At 60.1% G+C, this 12,873-nt stretch overlaps 2 protein-coding genes across 3 annotated transcripts; one reads left to right on the top strand and one right to left on the bottom strand.

Annotated features, from left to right (window-relative positions):
- Positions 1-2,568: 2,568 nt before the first annotated feature.
- NTMT1 (N-terminal Xaa-Pro-Lys N-methyltransferase 1) lies at positions 2,569-5,851 on the top strand. Of its 2 annotated transcripts, none has more exons than XM_036394019.2 (5): positions 2,569-2,657; positions 3,642-3,701; positions 4,466-4,672; positions 4,836-5,088; positions 5,461-5,851. In XM_036394019.2, the coding sequence occupies exons 3-5, from the start codon at positions 4,511-4,513 to the stop codon at positions 5,715-5,717; spliced, it is 672 nt and encodes a 223-aa protein (XP_036249912.1). In that variant the 5' UTR covers positions 2,569-2,657; positions 3,642-3,701; positions 4,466-4,510; the 3' UTR covers positions 5,718-5,851. The 2 variants fall into 2 exon arrangements, with proteins under 2 accessions (XP_036249912.1, XP_054372931.1); XM_054516956.1 differs by lacking the exon at positions 2,569-2,657 and adding an exon at positions 2,783-2,801.
- Positions 5,852-6,607: 756 nt separating this feature from the next.
- ASB6 (ankyrin repeat and SOCS box containing 6) lies at positions 6,608-11,765 on the bottom strand. The gene is made up of 7 exons (XM_036394018.1): positions 11,710-11,765; positions 10,574-10,778; positions 9,981-10,162; positions 9,537-9,643; positions 9,121-9,229; positions 8,553-8,639; positions 6,608-8,384 (listed from the first exon to the last, which is right to left on the bottom strand). The coding sequence occupies exons 2-7, from the start codon at positions 10,684-10,686 to the stop codon at positions 7,705-7,707; spliced, it is 1,278 nt and encodes a 425-aa protein (XP_036249911.1). The 5' UTR covers positions 10,687-10,778; positions 11,710-11,765; the 3' UTR covers positions 6,608-7,704.
- Positions 11,766-12,873: the final 1,108 nt, after the last annotated feature.

Here is a 12,873-nt window from a genome sequence, read left to right on the forward strand (position 1 = left end):
ATTTCCCAGCAGCGGTGACCACGGGGAGGCAGCTGAGCCCAGGAAGGCACGGGCAGCTCTGCGGTGCGGCTGGAGCTGGGGCTGCTGCTGGGGCTGCTGCTGCTGCTGCCACTCTTTTTTGCAGATTTGGCTTTGCACAAACTGGCCCCAGGGTTGGAGCTGTCTCCAGCAGAGAGTGGGACTCAACAAGGAGTCCTCAAAGCTGGGACCCTTCTCCCCAGCTGGGCTCAGAAACACAGCAAGCTCAGGGACACTCACTTTAGTTTTCCTTTCAATTTTCAGCCACCCTCTGTTACCTCAACGAAATTAATAACAATAATAATATAAAATCAAAGGTAATATTTGCAAACAAGACCTGCCCCTGAGCTAAGGCAACTGCTGCAGGTTTCATTGTAACCTGAGGGGTCAAAGCAGAGCCCCAGCCCCCGGAGAGGATGGCAGCAGCATTCCCTTCCTGCCATCATGAAGGGTTTGGCAATAGGGAAGGATGGAGGAGGTGGCTGGGGCTTAATGGAAAGAGCCTTCAGGAGCCCCAGTGCAGCTCAGTGAAATAAAGGATAAAAGTGCCTTTTGTTGGGGAAGCAGAGGCAGCAAATACTGCAGGCACCATGGAAGACACGTGGCATGGATGGGATGCAGGTGCCCATTGCCTGCTTGAAAACACAGGTGACAACTGGAGCGATGCAATGGCTGCTGGCAGCTTCAGTGAGGGGAAAACTGGTGGGTTTGGGTCATTCAGGTGCCTGTGCATGGGGACACACCTCCATGCACCTCCCAAACACCCCTCCTGCCTGTGAGCAGCAAGGTGCCACTGCCCTGTGCTCAGTGTCCCCTCCCTGGTGACAAAGAGCCTTGTTTCTTTAAAACGTGGAGAACAAACAGCAAAAAGCAGTGCTTTTTGTGCACAGAGATGCTCTTACTGTGTCCCCTGCTCTGCAGTTGACTAAACACACACTCCTGGTGTCAGCACTGAGCCCCCAGCTCAGGTCACTGCTGTCCCCAGCACACTCAGGTCCTTTCACAGGGACTCAGGGGACCTGGGGGCCCCAAAACTGTCCCAGGCTGATGTTTGCTTGCCCAAAGGTAGGGACTTTATTTCATAGGTCCCATGGCAAGGGGGTCTATCCCTGAGGCCACATCCTGGTTGTGCCATGGATTTCTGGATGGCCATGGGCTGAGCAGCTCTGTTTTGGGGACAGCAAGACCTTGTTTGGGCCATTAGGACATTTTGGGAGAGGCAGGTCCTGGGAATGGGCCCTGCTCCCCCTGTGCCCATGCAGCACCGCCCCTCTGGCCACTGCCCTCTGACAGCTTTGGGTGCCTTCAAGCAGATTTTGTCCCTCCAAGTTCTGTGAAACTCGGTTTCTGGGGAAGTTGAGGGAAGGACTCGGGTCATACTAAACAGCAGAGAATCCCCACCAGCCTCCATTCCCCACAGACAAAACTGTAGCCAGCCCAGCCTTGTCACTGTCACTGTCCCCAGCAATCCTCTTCCGAAGGCCTTGGGCACCCCCAGGTCCCATTAACCCTGTCCCGCTGGGGTGGGGTGAGACCCCGAAGGGGCTGGAGCGAGCTGTGCTGAGGAGGGGACACAGCTGTGCTGAGCCCTCAGCCCTGAGCGCCCCGTGCTGGCCCGGCAGGAGCGGCCAGGGGAGGGCACCGAGAGCTGGGGACACCGGGAGCGGAGGGGCCAGTGCCCAACTGGGCACCGGTACAGGACGGGGCGTGTGAGGGGCCAGTGCTGGGGGTGTCAGTCAGTACCGGGCAGTGTCGGTACCGGGTTTTGTTGGTGCCGGATTCTGTCAGTACCGTGTGTTCGGTGCCGGGTGTGTCGGTGCCGGGTTCTGTCGGTACCGGGTGTGTTGGTACCGGGTGTGTCGGTGCCGGGGTGTCAGTCGGTGCTGGGTTCTGTGGGTGCCGGGTGTGCCGGTACCGGGTGTGCTGGTACCGGGTGTGTCAGTACCGGGTGTTCGGTACCGGCTGTTCGGTGCTGGGTTTTGTCGGTACCGGATGTTCGGCGCCGGGCTCTGTGGGTGCCGGGCTTTGTCGGTACCGGGTGCGTCAGTACCGGGTGTTCGGTGCCGGGGCCCGAGCGGGTCCCACTCCCCCTCAGGACGCTCCGAAGTTCCCGCGGCGCAACGGCGGGACAACAGCGCCCCCTGGCGGTCAGGACGGGGCACGGCGGGAGGGAACGGGACGGGACCGGGACAGGACCGGGGCAGGAGCAGGAGCCGGGACGGGGACCTCCGCGGCTACTTGTTCTAGCGACTCTGAGTCCCGTCACCCCCGTGCCAGCCGGACAGGCTCCCGTGGTAGTCTGCCCCTCAAGAACCGCGGGATATCCGCGGGCTGGCCTGGGGCTGCCCGGTCCGCCCCAGTCCTCTCCGGCCTGTCCCAGTCCGTCCCAGTCCTCCCCCGCCTGTTCCAGTCCGTCCCAGTCTGTCCCAGTCCCCTGTCCCTCCCGGTCCGTCCCGGTCCCTCCCAGTCCGTCCCACCACTGACCACCCCCGGCTCGCAGCGCCCCCGCGCGGGCAGCAGTGGGAGAGCAGGGCAGGTCACGTCCGTGGCGTCACGGTGACGTCACCGCCACGCCGCCGCCTGGTTGGTCCCCGCGGCCGCCCGTGCCGTGGGGGGGCAGCGCGCGGCCGCCGCCGGAGGTAATGGGGGGGCCCGGGGGTCGCGGCCGCGGCCCGAGGGGGCGGCGGGAGCGGCACCCCGGCACCCCCGGAACGCCTCTCCACGGGCCGCGGCCGCGGGGAGGGCCGGGAGGGGCCGGCGGAGCTGCCCGGGCCGGAGCCGGGGTAGGGCTGCAGCCGGCGGCCCGCGGGCTCCGCAGCACCGCGGGCCTGGAGCGCGGGGGGGGCTCGGCCCCGGTGGGCGGGAGGCGAAAGGGCCGGGCCGGGCCGGGCCTTGCAGCAGGGAACCGCCCCCTCGCACCGCACGGGGCTGCTGTAACCCCCCGGGCCCGGGACGGGACTCCCCTGGCGGCACAGCCACAACCCCTCGGCCCGGGGACCCCCGGCCGCGCACCCCCAGCCCTGCCGCTCCCCGGCCCCTGCCGCTCCCCGGCCCCTGCCAGCGGCCCCGGGGCTCGGGCCCCTCGCCGAGGTGACCCCTCCACGCCGTGTGACCTCCCCCCCACGGCTGCGGCGTCCATGGGGCGAGTCCCAGCCTTCACCTGCCCGCAGTTCCGCGGGCCCCGGCCGCGTTTCAGGGGCTGCTTGGGCGGCAGGAAGGGTTCGGGTTCAGATTTAGGTTCGGGTTAGGGGGGCTGGGTGCTCTCTGCTGGTAGGCTGCGACACCCTGAAAAATGAGTCACCAGGGACTCACCAAGCCAAACCAGGCGAAGGAATGGGGTCACTGCTGGGAGGGTGAGCCTGAGTCCCAGCCCGTGAGATCAGACAGGAGCACTGTCCAAATTGGAGTACAGGTAGGAGCACTGAAAGAGAACCCTTCATGCACTGGCTGCACTCGTCACTCAGCCTCTGAGCTAAGGGGCAGCAGCAGCTCCTGTCCCCCAGCCTCCCTGGGAGTCTGTCTGTGGGGCTGGGGTGTCTCTTACCTGTGGTTTCCTGGGGTCATGGTCACACTTACAGGACTAGAGGGGTGATTTGGTTAAATCCCATCTTCTCTGCTCCTAGATCACAGCGTAGACCAGCTCCTGGCATCACTGAGCCAAACTGGATTTCCACCAGTGACCTGTAAGTTGAGATGCCATGTCCCCCTTTCCTATCCCTAGGCTGTTTGAGGCCACATGGGGCCACCAAACCTGTCTAAGCTGCCATAGAAAAGGTTTTGTGTCTAATGGGGTATTTGCCAGCAAATTCAAGCCATGAACTCTATATATTTCTTTATTTTGTAAAGGTGTTTGAAGTCCTTGAATTTACCCTTTGGCCACCTTAAATCTAGTTTCTAATCCCCAGCGCAGTTAATCAAATCCATAGTGGTTTGAATTATGAGATGCCTGGGGGCGATTTATAACTTGTATTGCTGATTATACCTTGACTTTATTATATTGCAAATATCTAACTTATGGTCACGGCTGAGATTTACAATCCGCGGGTAGGTGCTCAGGATAACTTTTAGCAACTCGAGATGTAATTGGAGGTGACTGATGGGGTTGTTGCCACACATAAACATGGAGTCTGTAAAATGTTAAGACAGGGAAATGAGAGGCAGAATAGGTGAAAAGGGTGGGTCAGCCTTAAAATGTAATTGTATAATTGCACGTATTGCTGAGCAAGGCTCTGCCATACCTGTTCTGGCTGAGGCATCTGCTCAGGGAGTGGTTTTGGGCTTGTTGGTCTCCAGAAAATACCAGGATTTAGATCTTTGTTCCTTCTTGCTCTCAGCTGAAGGTTTTTTTAGTTTGCAGTAGCCCTGGGGAGGGGGAAGGGGTGATAAACAGGTGTGGGGTGCTGCAGAGCTGACTCACTCCTCGCTGGTTTGGGTTCTCCCATCCCAGGGGAGCAGTGAGTCCCGTGCGGGCCCGTGCGTGCCCTCGGCCAGCATGACCAGCGAGGTGGTGGAGAACGAGTTTGAGTTTTACTCCAAGGCAGAGAAGTACTGGAAGGATGTGCCCGCCACGGTGGATGGCATGCTGGGGGGCTACGGCCACATCTCCAGCATCGACATCAACAGCTCCAGGAAGTTCCTGCAGAGGTTTCTGCGGGTAGGTGGCACAGTTTGTCGTGTTCCTAAAACCCCACCCTTCTCCTAGTGTGGAGCTGGGCTCTTCCCTCTGAATTGCTCCATGGGATCCTCCGTGTGGCTGTCCTGTTTCTCCTCGGTGGGTGCCTCGCAGTGGGACTCACCCCTCACGGTGGCTGTTGCAGGATGGCCCCAACCGGACGGGGACAACCCGTGCTCTGGACTGCGGGGCTGGCATCGGCCGGATCACCAAGCGGCTGCTGCTGCCCCTCTTCAAGACAGTGGACATGGTGGATGTGACAGAGGACTTCCTCACCAAGGCCAAGAGCTACCTGGGCGAGGAGGGCAGGCGGGTGCGCAACTACTTCTGCTGTGGCCTCCAGGACTTCAGCCCTGAGCCAAACTCCTACGATGTCATCTGGATCCAGTGGGTCATCGGTGAGGGTCACTGTTTGTCGGGTCTTTCCAGCCTGTCCTGTTCCCTTGAGGGGGCAGGTGTCCTATGCACCTTCCTGCAGCTTGAGGTCTGGATGGAGGATGAGCATCACAGCATGGGTGAGGGCCTGGGGTGGGCAGCTCATGGAGCCCCCATGGAGGGGCCCTGTACTTTTTCCCCCAAGCCCTCAGAGGCCAGAGCAGAGGTGTGGGTCGGATGGAGTTGAGTAGTGAGACACAAGTTGGACACCCCCAAGCTAAAGCTTTCCCTGCAGATGTCTCAAGTATTTGGTTCTCGAGGGATCCCAAATGCAGCCTCTGTGTTTCCTCCCCTTGGTCACCCTCTGTCCTCTAACCCCTGCTCTGCCCCTCCAGGACATCTCACTGATAACCACCTCTCCGACTTCCTGAAGCGCTGCCGTGCCGGCCTGCGGCCCAACGGCATCGTGGTCATCAAGGACAACATGGCCCAGGAGGGTGTGATCATGGATGATGTGGACAGCAGCGTCTGCCGGGACCTGGACGTGGTCCATAAGATCATCCGCAGAGCTGGGCTGCACCTCCTGGCTGAGGAGCGCCAGGAGAACTTTCCTGATGAGATCTACCACGTCTACACCTTTGCCATGAGATGAGGGCAGTGGGAGAAGGTCTCTCCCGTGTCGTGACTCCCCTTCCAGGGGCCGGTGACAAGGACGGGACTTCGTCTTCCAAGTTGCTGCTGTTTGTGAAAAGAGGTGTTTGCCAAATACATTTTCCTGCTGTTGCACTTCTGCACGTGAGGTCTGTCGGGTGCATGTTGGCTCCGTGCCACCCTCAGGGGCTCCAGACAGGATCAGGAGGGTCTCCAATGCATGAGGTGATCCATGGGCAGCTGCAGGTTGCTGACTGCAGTGCACAGGGCTCCTGCTCATGAACTGGAGCTTGGGGCACCTTTGGCACGGACTGGGCTCCATTCCTTGCTTGGGTGTTTGACCCCTTGCTGCTGCTCAGCAATGAGCTGGGTAAGGCAAAGGGGAGAAGCCTCAGCTGTGTCCCTGTGGTGGTGTGGGGAGGCAACACCAGGTTCTGGGGCTTTGAGGGGGCCTCACCTTTAAACCCCTGAGCAGGTCACCTACATGGGCAGCAAAAAGGGAGATGTGTGTGACCCCGAGTCCCCACATCCTCCTGCAGGCTTAGGGGTATCCCACACAAAGCCTTGCAACCCTGGGAGTGCACTGGGGTTGCCTGAGCTCCCAGACCCATCCAGCCCATCACCTCCAGCTCCATCGCTGTGACACTGTGCTCCCCCAACACCCCACACCATCACCTGGCTTTGAACATCCCCATCTCCTCTTTGGCCATGTTCCCTTCATTTACCCAAGTCTGGCCTCTGGCCCAAGGTGGCCAACACTGGCACAGCATCGTGCCAGGGGTGAACCCAAGTGCAGAGTCAGCTGCAGCTCAACCCTCCAGCCATCCCTCCATTCCTGTCCTTCACCCCACCTCTCCTAAGGAAAAACAAGCCCCTTGTTAATAATAATGCTGTTATTATAGAAGGCCTCGTTTAATAGTTCAGTTCCCATTCCAGACAGCAGGACAGAATTTGATCACATTACTGGGTTTTTTTAAGCACCAGTTCATCAGGACACACAGTTCCAGTTCCAAATGCCAGTGAATCCCAGATCCACCTGATAAAAACTGTCTTTAACCAGAACAGATTTTTCCTCTTCATCTACTGCATCCATCCCCCATGAAAAACAGTACAAACCAACAAAACTGTGTGGGGCTCAGCTCTGTGACCAGCCTTTGGCACGTCACAAGGAAGCAGGTGCCTGGAAAGGGGAGCCAGGCAGCTGTGGCAGGGCTGGAACATGAGCCCTCCAGGTGCAGCAATTCCTTCTGGGAAGGAGGCACTGGAGAGTAAGATTTTGGGAGTGGTCACCAAGGGAAAGAGCCAGGGAATGGGGAGGGAGGCACAAGGCACTCAGCTGCTGATTGCCCATTCCTCATCCTTGCACAGGGATGTTAGGAAACATCCCTTTGATGTGTTTTGCAGCCCAGTAACTCTGAGATGTCCTTGGTGGATGTTCCTCTGTGCCAGGATGGGGTGCAGAAACTCAGTCAGCCCCATTTCACTCCCATCCCCAGTGTCAGAAGCCCACACTGAGCAAGGAAGGCATCCACACCCACAGGATGATGCCGGACCTGCTTCCACCACCAGGACCAGAGGGAGGAAAGCCAGAACACCTCTTCCTTCACCCAGCACCCTGAGGCATCTCTCAGCTCCACTGGACACCTAAGGCACTGCATCACCCACCCATGGCAGGGCTGGGAGAGGGGACAGGCTGCCTGTCCAGTCACAGCCCCCAAGCCTTTGCTTAATCTCCCTCCAAACCAGCCCAGTATCCAGCTCCCCCATGCCCAGGAGCTCTGCCTGCCTCCCCATGACGTGCCCCAGAGCAACGAGACCTTCACTAACACAGCTGTGATGTTGTGCCCAGAAAAACACCCCCAGAATGCCACAGAGAGGGACTCCATGGGCAGCACCTCTTGCTGCAGAGAAAGCTGTCTCAGAGCAGAGCTGCAGTGGCTGTAGGCACAGCAGGGCTGTGGAGGGAGCAGACAGAGGCACTGCCAGGCTCACAGGTCCTCGTGGCCAGCAGCAGCGTGGTCGATGAGCAGGTACCACTTCAGCCGGTCTGGGAGAGGCAGAGCCTTGATTTTGTCACCCACAGGCCACGGCTTGAGGCGCTGCCGGATGAACACCCTGCAGAGGTGTTTCAGTGCCTGCGGCGAGCGCTCCAGCTGCTTCAGAGAGCAGAACAGAGTCTGGACCTTCTCCCCGTGGAACCTGCAGCTGCTGGTGTTGACCTCAAAATTGCTGGGCAGCTGGATGGCTTGTGAACTGGCCATCATGAGCTCCAGCAGAGTCTGACCCTTCTGCATGAGGTCTGAGGAATAGGTTTCATCGTCGAAGCGACTGAGGTGCCAGCAGAGGTGCTCAAAGGCGACGTGGAAGCCAGACCAGCACGAGGGACCATGGAGGGAGCAGTTGTAGGCAGCACCTGACTCCAGCAAGAAGCGCAGCAGTGGGAAGTAGTCTTTGAAGCTTTTTAAGCAGAAGTGTGTGAGGGACTCTGAGGCTGGGCACTGGCTGGGGTTGGCACCGTGGGCCAGCAGCAGCTGCGTGACACGGAAGCAGAAGCGCTCGATGTCCTCGGCCTCCTCCTCGGTGTAGCTGTACGCCATCTCTCCCAGCAGGTAGATGACATAGGTGAAGACAGTGTCACCATCCTTGGTGGCAGCCCTGACATCTGCGCCTGCAGGGAGGGACAGAGAATGTCTGACACTGCAGAGTGTGAGGTCAGGCCAGCACCAACTCCAGCACCCCTGGGCTTTACTCTGACTCCATAAAGGAGTCAGGAGGGCAATGCCTGGTGCTGCACAAATAATCAACCAGCCCAGAAAGAGGAGAGGGTTTTCTTTACCTCCTTCCAGCAGGAGACGGATGCTGTCGGTGTTGTGGATCTGGCCGCTGTCACTGCTGGCCAGGGCATGCAGCAGGGCGGTCTTCCCTGCAATGGAGCAATCAGTCAGTCACAGGACAACAGGGTGACACCCCAAAAGGCAGGAAGGAAAGCAATCCACCCCACCCACCAGAGAGCCAAACGCAGGGAGTGACAACCCTTCTTCTGGCAGAGGCTTCCACTGTTCCCATGATGGTGCCCAGCTGTGGGCACAGTAAAGGCAGGGCTAGTGGTGGTCTCAGTGGGCATATGTGCCATGGCAGAGTGAGTTTTAGAGCAAGTGGGCACCACAGGATGACAGAGGCACAGTCCCACCCCACCTCCCCTGGACTGCACAGAGCTGGGTTCAGCCCTTTTCACACAGCCAGCACACCAGGAGGAAATACTGAGTGCAGGGAGGTTCTGCCAGCTTCCTCCCAACTCCCAAACCCGACTGAGAGCAGGGAGCAGGTGCAGCAGCAAAGTGGCCCCAGCGCTGTGCCCTGCCCTGCCCACCCTCAGCTGGGGGAGCTGGGTGGGGTGCACAGACCGTTCTTGTCAGCAGCGTTGACGTCGGCCCCCAGCTGCAGCAGCCGCCGCAGGCACGGCAACCGCTCGGGCTCCTCGCTGGCCAGGTCCAGGGGACTGCTCTCATGGATCTGCACAACAGTTAAACACAGTTAAAAAACACTGGCAGATACTGAAGACTGTGAGTGTCTGCAGGGAGTCGCTGTTGGGGTTTTATCTTGGCCACAGCAAGAGTCTCTCCAGCCTCCTCCCACATTGCTCCAAGGCAGGGGCTCAGCTCAACCTGACCTGCCTCAGCAGCAGAGCACAGACAGCGGGCACAGGGATGTGCCAAGGGGGAGCAGCACGGGGTGAGGCCCGGGAGGAGGGAAGCAGGAGGGCTGTCCCTCACACCAGAGCAGCTCAGGCCTGGGGGCTCAGCCAGGAGCGAGGCCGTACCCGGTCTCTGCGGTTGATGTCGGCGCCGTGCTGCACCAGGAGCTCCACCACGTCCGGCTGGTTGCGCAGCACCGCCATGTGCAGGGGCGTGTAGTACGTGACCGGGTCTGAGGACAAAAACAGTCAGAGAGAACAAAACGGCCCCAGAGCCTGCCAAGAGTGGAAGGGGACAGCTGGGGAGGGCCCTGGGAGCACAGTGATGCCTGGACCCAGGTCCTGCTGCTCCAATGGCTCCATCCTGCCAAAAGCCCCCGAGTCCCTGGTGTCCCTCAGTCCATCCTTGTGGCTGGATCTCCACAAGGTACATCCACACTGCTCCAGCAAGGAGCAGGAGCGTCTGAGCTGCTAGCACCCCCTCTTCTGCCCCAGCTATCCCCCCACTCACAGGGCAGCTTCTCATCTGCTGGTTCCTCCTGGCCCAGCCCCCCTTCCCACCAGCCTCACCTTCAAAGCTGAGGTCAGCACCAAATTCCAGGAGGATTTCTGCAGCTGGGACGAGCCCCAGCTCGGTGACCTTCAGCAGGGCATAGCTCACACCTTCCTGATAAAATGGGGAGTGGGTCTCCCTCTCCAGGACTCTTCTCACAGCTGAGAGCTGGCTCTTGTCACTGTCCAGGCAGGCAGGGCTTGAGACACACAAAACCCCAGCAGTTACTCAGTGAACATAGCTCAGGTGTGCGAGGGTCGAAGTGGCACCAGGGAAGAAGGAAAATCCCTGGTTTTACCTCTGGTCCTGTACCCAGCGGGTCTCTGACCTGCTGGCTGTGGGGTTACACAGCAGCTTCAGGGCCTCAGCTGAGCCCCAGTTCAGGCTTTGTTGCCAGGGGTCAGGCAGAAAGGGCCTTTCCTGGGGAGCCCCCACAGCTCCTGTGTTTGCCTTGCTCCACCTCCACATTCCCAAAGAACAGAGGGTCTGTGGGATGAGCTGCTCCCCAGGACTGGGGGCTGTCCAAGCCAATGCTGTCCAACCCCATCCACCTCCCTGAGCTCCAACCACCCCCCAAAACACCCCGGGGTGTTCAGCCCCCTGCTGTTACCTCTCCAGGGAGCTCTGCCCTTCGGTGTCAGGCGTGGCCAGCAGCCCCAGGAGCTCATCCACCAGGGGCTGGTACTCCAGGACGATCCTGCGGAAGCCGTGCAGGAAAGGCATCGTGCTCTGCCCGTGCACCCCCTCCTGGGGGCCTGCAGCACGGCACCGCTGTCCTCCCGCACCCCGGCCCCTCTCCGAGGGGCTTCTCCCTCCTTTCAAAACAAACAAGGCTTTCAGCAGGTCTGAACGTAATAAAAAACACAGCCTCCCCCTCCTTATATAAAGGCAGCCCAGCCCAGCCCAGCGCAGGGATCTCCTCCCACACACGGATCTGGTGTCTCCAAATTATCTCCCGCACACAGAGCTGCACACTGCGGTTATCTGGGCACGGCCAGGATGGGCACAAAGCCCCGGTGCCAGGAGCCCCCTTTTTGTGTGTCTCAAGCCCTGCCTACCTGGACAGTGCCAGGAGCCCCGATGATCCAGGGCCCCGGGGGCTGTCACTAGCAAAGCAATGCCCGGCTTCTATGGGACAGGGGTACCTGGAGCCACCCCAGGGACACCGAGCCCGCAGGCCCCTCTAAACCTCCCTGCACCCACGGGAGGGAAGGCCAGGAGCCCCCAGACCCCAGGGGGAGGAAAAACGAGATAAGGAATAGCCCTGCCTAAAGATCTCTAAAGCATACATCTTCCATCTTCGTTTCCTTATCGTTCTTTACTAGAGTTAAAAAGTCCAATTAAAATAAGCGAATAAAAAATAAAACTAATTTGGTTTTTCTGTTCGTTTTACAATGCTTTAAAGTCAGTGTATTTTCGTTATTACCAGCTCGTAGGTGTAAATAAATAAATAAATAAGGGTATGCACCACTCCTGACAGGTTGAGTGGGCTGCATCCATGCATTTTTAGATGCATTAAACACGCTCATCACACCTCTCCCTGAGGAGGTAGATCAGGCTATAGCGGGGGGGAAAAAACCCCCAAACGAGTCCATAAACCTCGGTTCATTTTCACAAATAAACGCTCACAAATTCCAGTGCAGCCCCCGCCGGCGGCCCCGAGCTCCCCGAGCAGCGCGGGCAGGGAAAGGAGGCCCCGGCACCGCCCTCCCCTCACGGCTCAGCCCCGGCCCTGCCGCCCCTCACCTGCCCGGGAACCGCCACCGGAACCGGAACGGGAACCGCAACCCGCCGGGGGCGGGGCCTCGCCGATGGGTGTGGCCGCAGCGGGGGGGTGTGGTCGGACGGGGCGTGGCCCAAATCGGAGGGTGTGGTCTCGGCATGAGGGTGCGGTCAAATGGGGCGTGGCTAAAGGAGGGCGTGGCATCGCTGGAAGGCACGGCCTCATAAAGCGGCATGGTGCGTGGGCGTGGCCTCAATGGGCGTGACCTCGATGGGCGTGGCCTTGGCGGGCGCGGCCAGCAGGGGGCAGCACGCGGCCGCGCGCGGGACGGGGGGGCCCCCCCCCTCCGTGTCCCCCCCCCCGTCCCCCCACGGTGTCCCCTCTCTCACGGGTGTTGCCACACCGCGAGTATCCCCTGCCCCGGTGTCCTCCCCCCTCCCAGGTGTCCTTCCCTGCTCCGAATGTCCCCCTCCCACCATGTGTCCCCCATCCCTGGGTGTCCCCCATCCCTGGGTGTCCCCCATCTCTGGGTGTCCCCCGATGTCCCCCGTCCCTCTGGAGGACCCGCCCAGGCCGGGCTGGCTTTGCTGGCAGCTGGCACCCAGTGGCTGCCGCCTCCCCGGGGCTCGGGGTGACTCCGGTGCCGCTGGCCGGACCCTCCCCTGCTGGAAGAGCTACCAGGGGAAGCATTAGCCCGGGATTTATTGGTACTATTATCATAATCATCATTATTTTTATTATTATTCTGGCGGAATCCGCCAGCGCGGGGAGCTCTGGAGAGCGGCAATAACTGAAGCCGCCTTGGGTTTCCTATTTACGTATTTATTTTATTCCGGTGGAGCGCTTCCAGATTCCAGCAGGCAGCCGTGGCCCCGGGGCAGAGGGGGCGAGGAGGCCGCGCCGGCTGGGCATTTTTCTGACATTCTGTCACGGTCCCCCCTGTTTCCCACCCTTCCCTTCCCCGCACAAAATGGGGTGCCAGCGTGGGCGACCCCGGGGCTTGCAGCTCCTGGACCCCGAGCCCACCTTGAGGGCAGGGCAGGGCTCTGCAGGGTGGCTGGTGGCCCTGGTGCCACAGGGACTTGATGCTGTGCAGTGGCACCTCGATGGGCAGCTGGTCTGCACCCCCCCTGCAGCCCCCCGGGTGGGTTTGGGGGTGCCATCCCCGTGTTTGCCTGAGGAGGGGT

Source organism: Molothrus ater, chromosome 20 (genome assembly GCF_012460135.2).
Source record: "Molothrus ater isolate BHLD 08-10-18 breed brown headed cowbird chromosome 20, BPBGC_Mater_1.1, whole genome shotgun sequence".
In the NCBI taxonomy this organism is placed as follows: Eukaryota; Metazoa; Chordata; class Aves; order Passeriformes; family Icteridae; genus Molothrus; species Molothrus ater.

Bases quoted from the DNA above. Each gene is read 5' to 3' on its own strand.
- NTMT1 (XM_036394019.2), top strand. From the start codon at position 4,511: ATGACCAGCGAGGTGGTGGAGAACGAGTTTGAGTTTTACTCCAAGGCA. The intron at 4,673-4,835 runs GTAGGTGGCACA...TGGCTGTTGCAG, and splicing joins TCCTGCAGAGGTTTCTGCGG to GATGGCCCCAACCGGACGGG. The intron at 5,089-5,460 runs GTGAGGGTCACT...CTGCCCCTCCAG, and splicing joins CTGGATCCAGTGGGTCATCG to GACATCTCACTGATAACCAC.
- ASB6 (XM_036394018.1), bottom strand. From the start codon at position 10,686: ATGCCTTTCCTGCACGGCTTCCGCAGGATCGTCCTGGAGTACCAGCCC. The intron at 8,640-9,120 runs GTCTGTGCACCC...GCTCCATTGCAG, and splicing joins CAACGCTGCTGACAAGAACG to GGAAGACCGCCCTGCTGCAT. The intron at 8,385-8,552 runs GTAAAGAAAACC...CCCTCCCTGCAG, and splicing joins CCGTCTCCTGCTGGAAGGAG to GCGCAGATGTCAGGGCTGCC.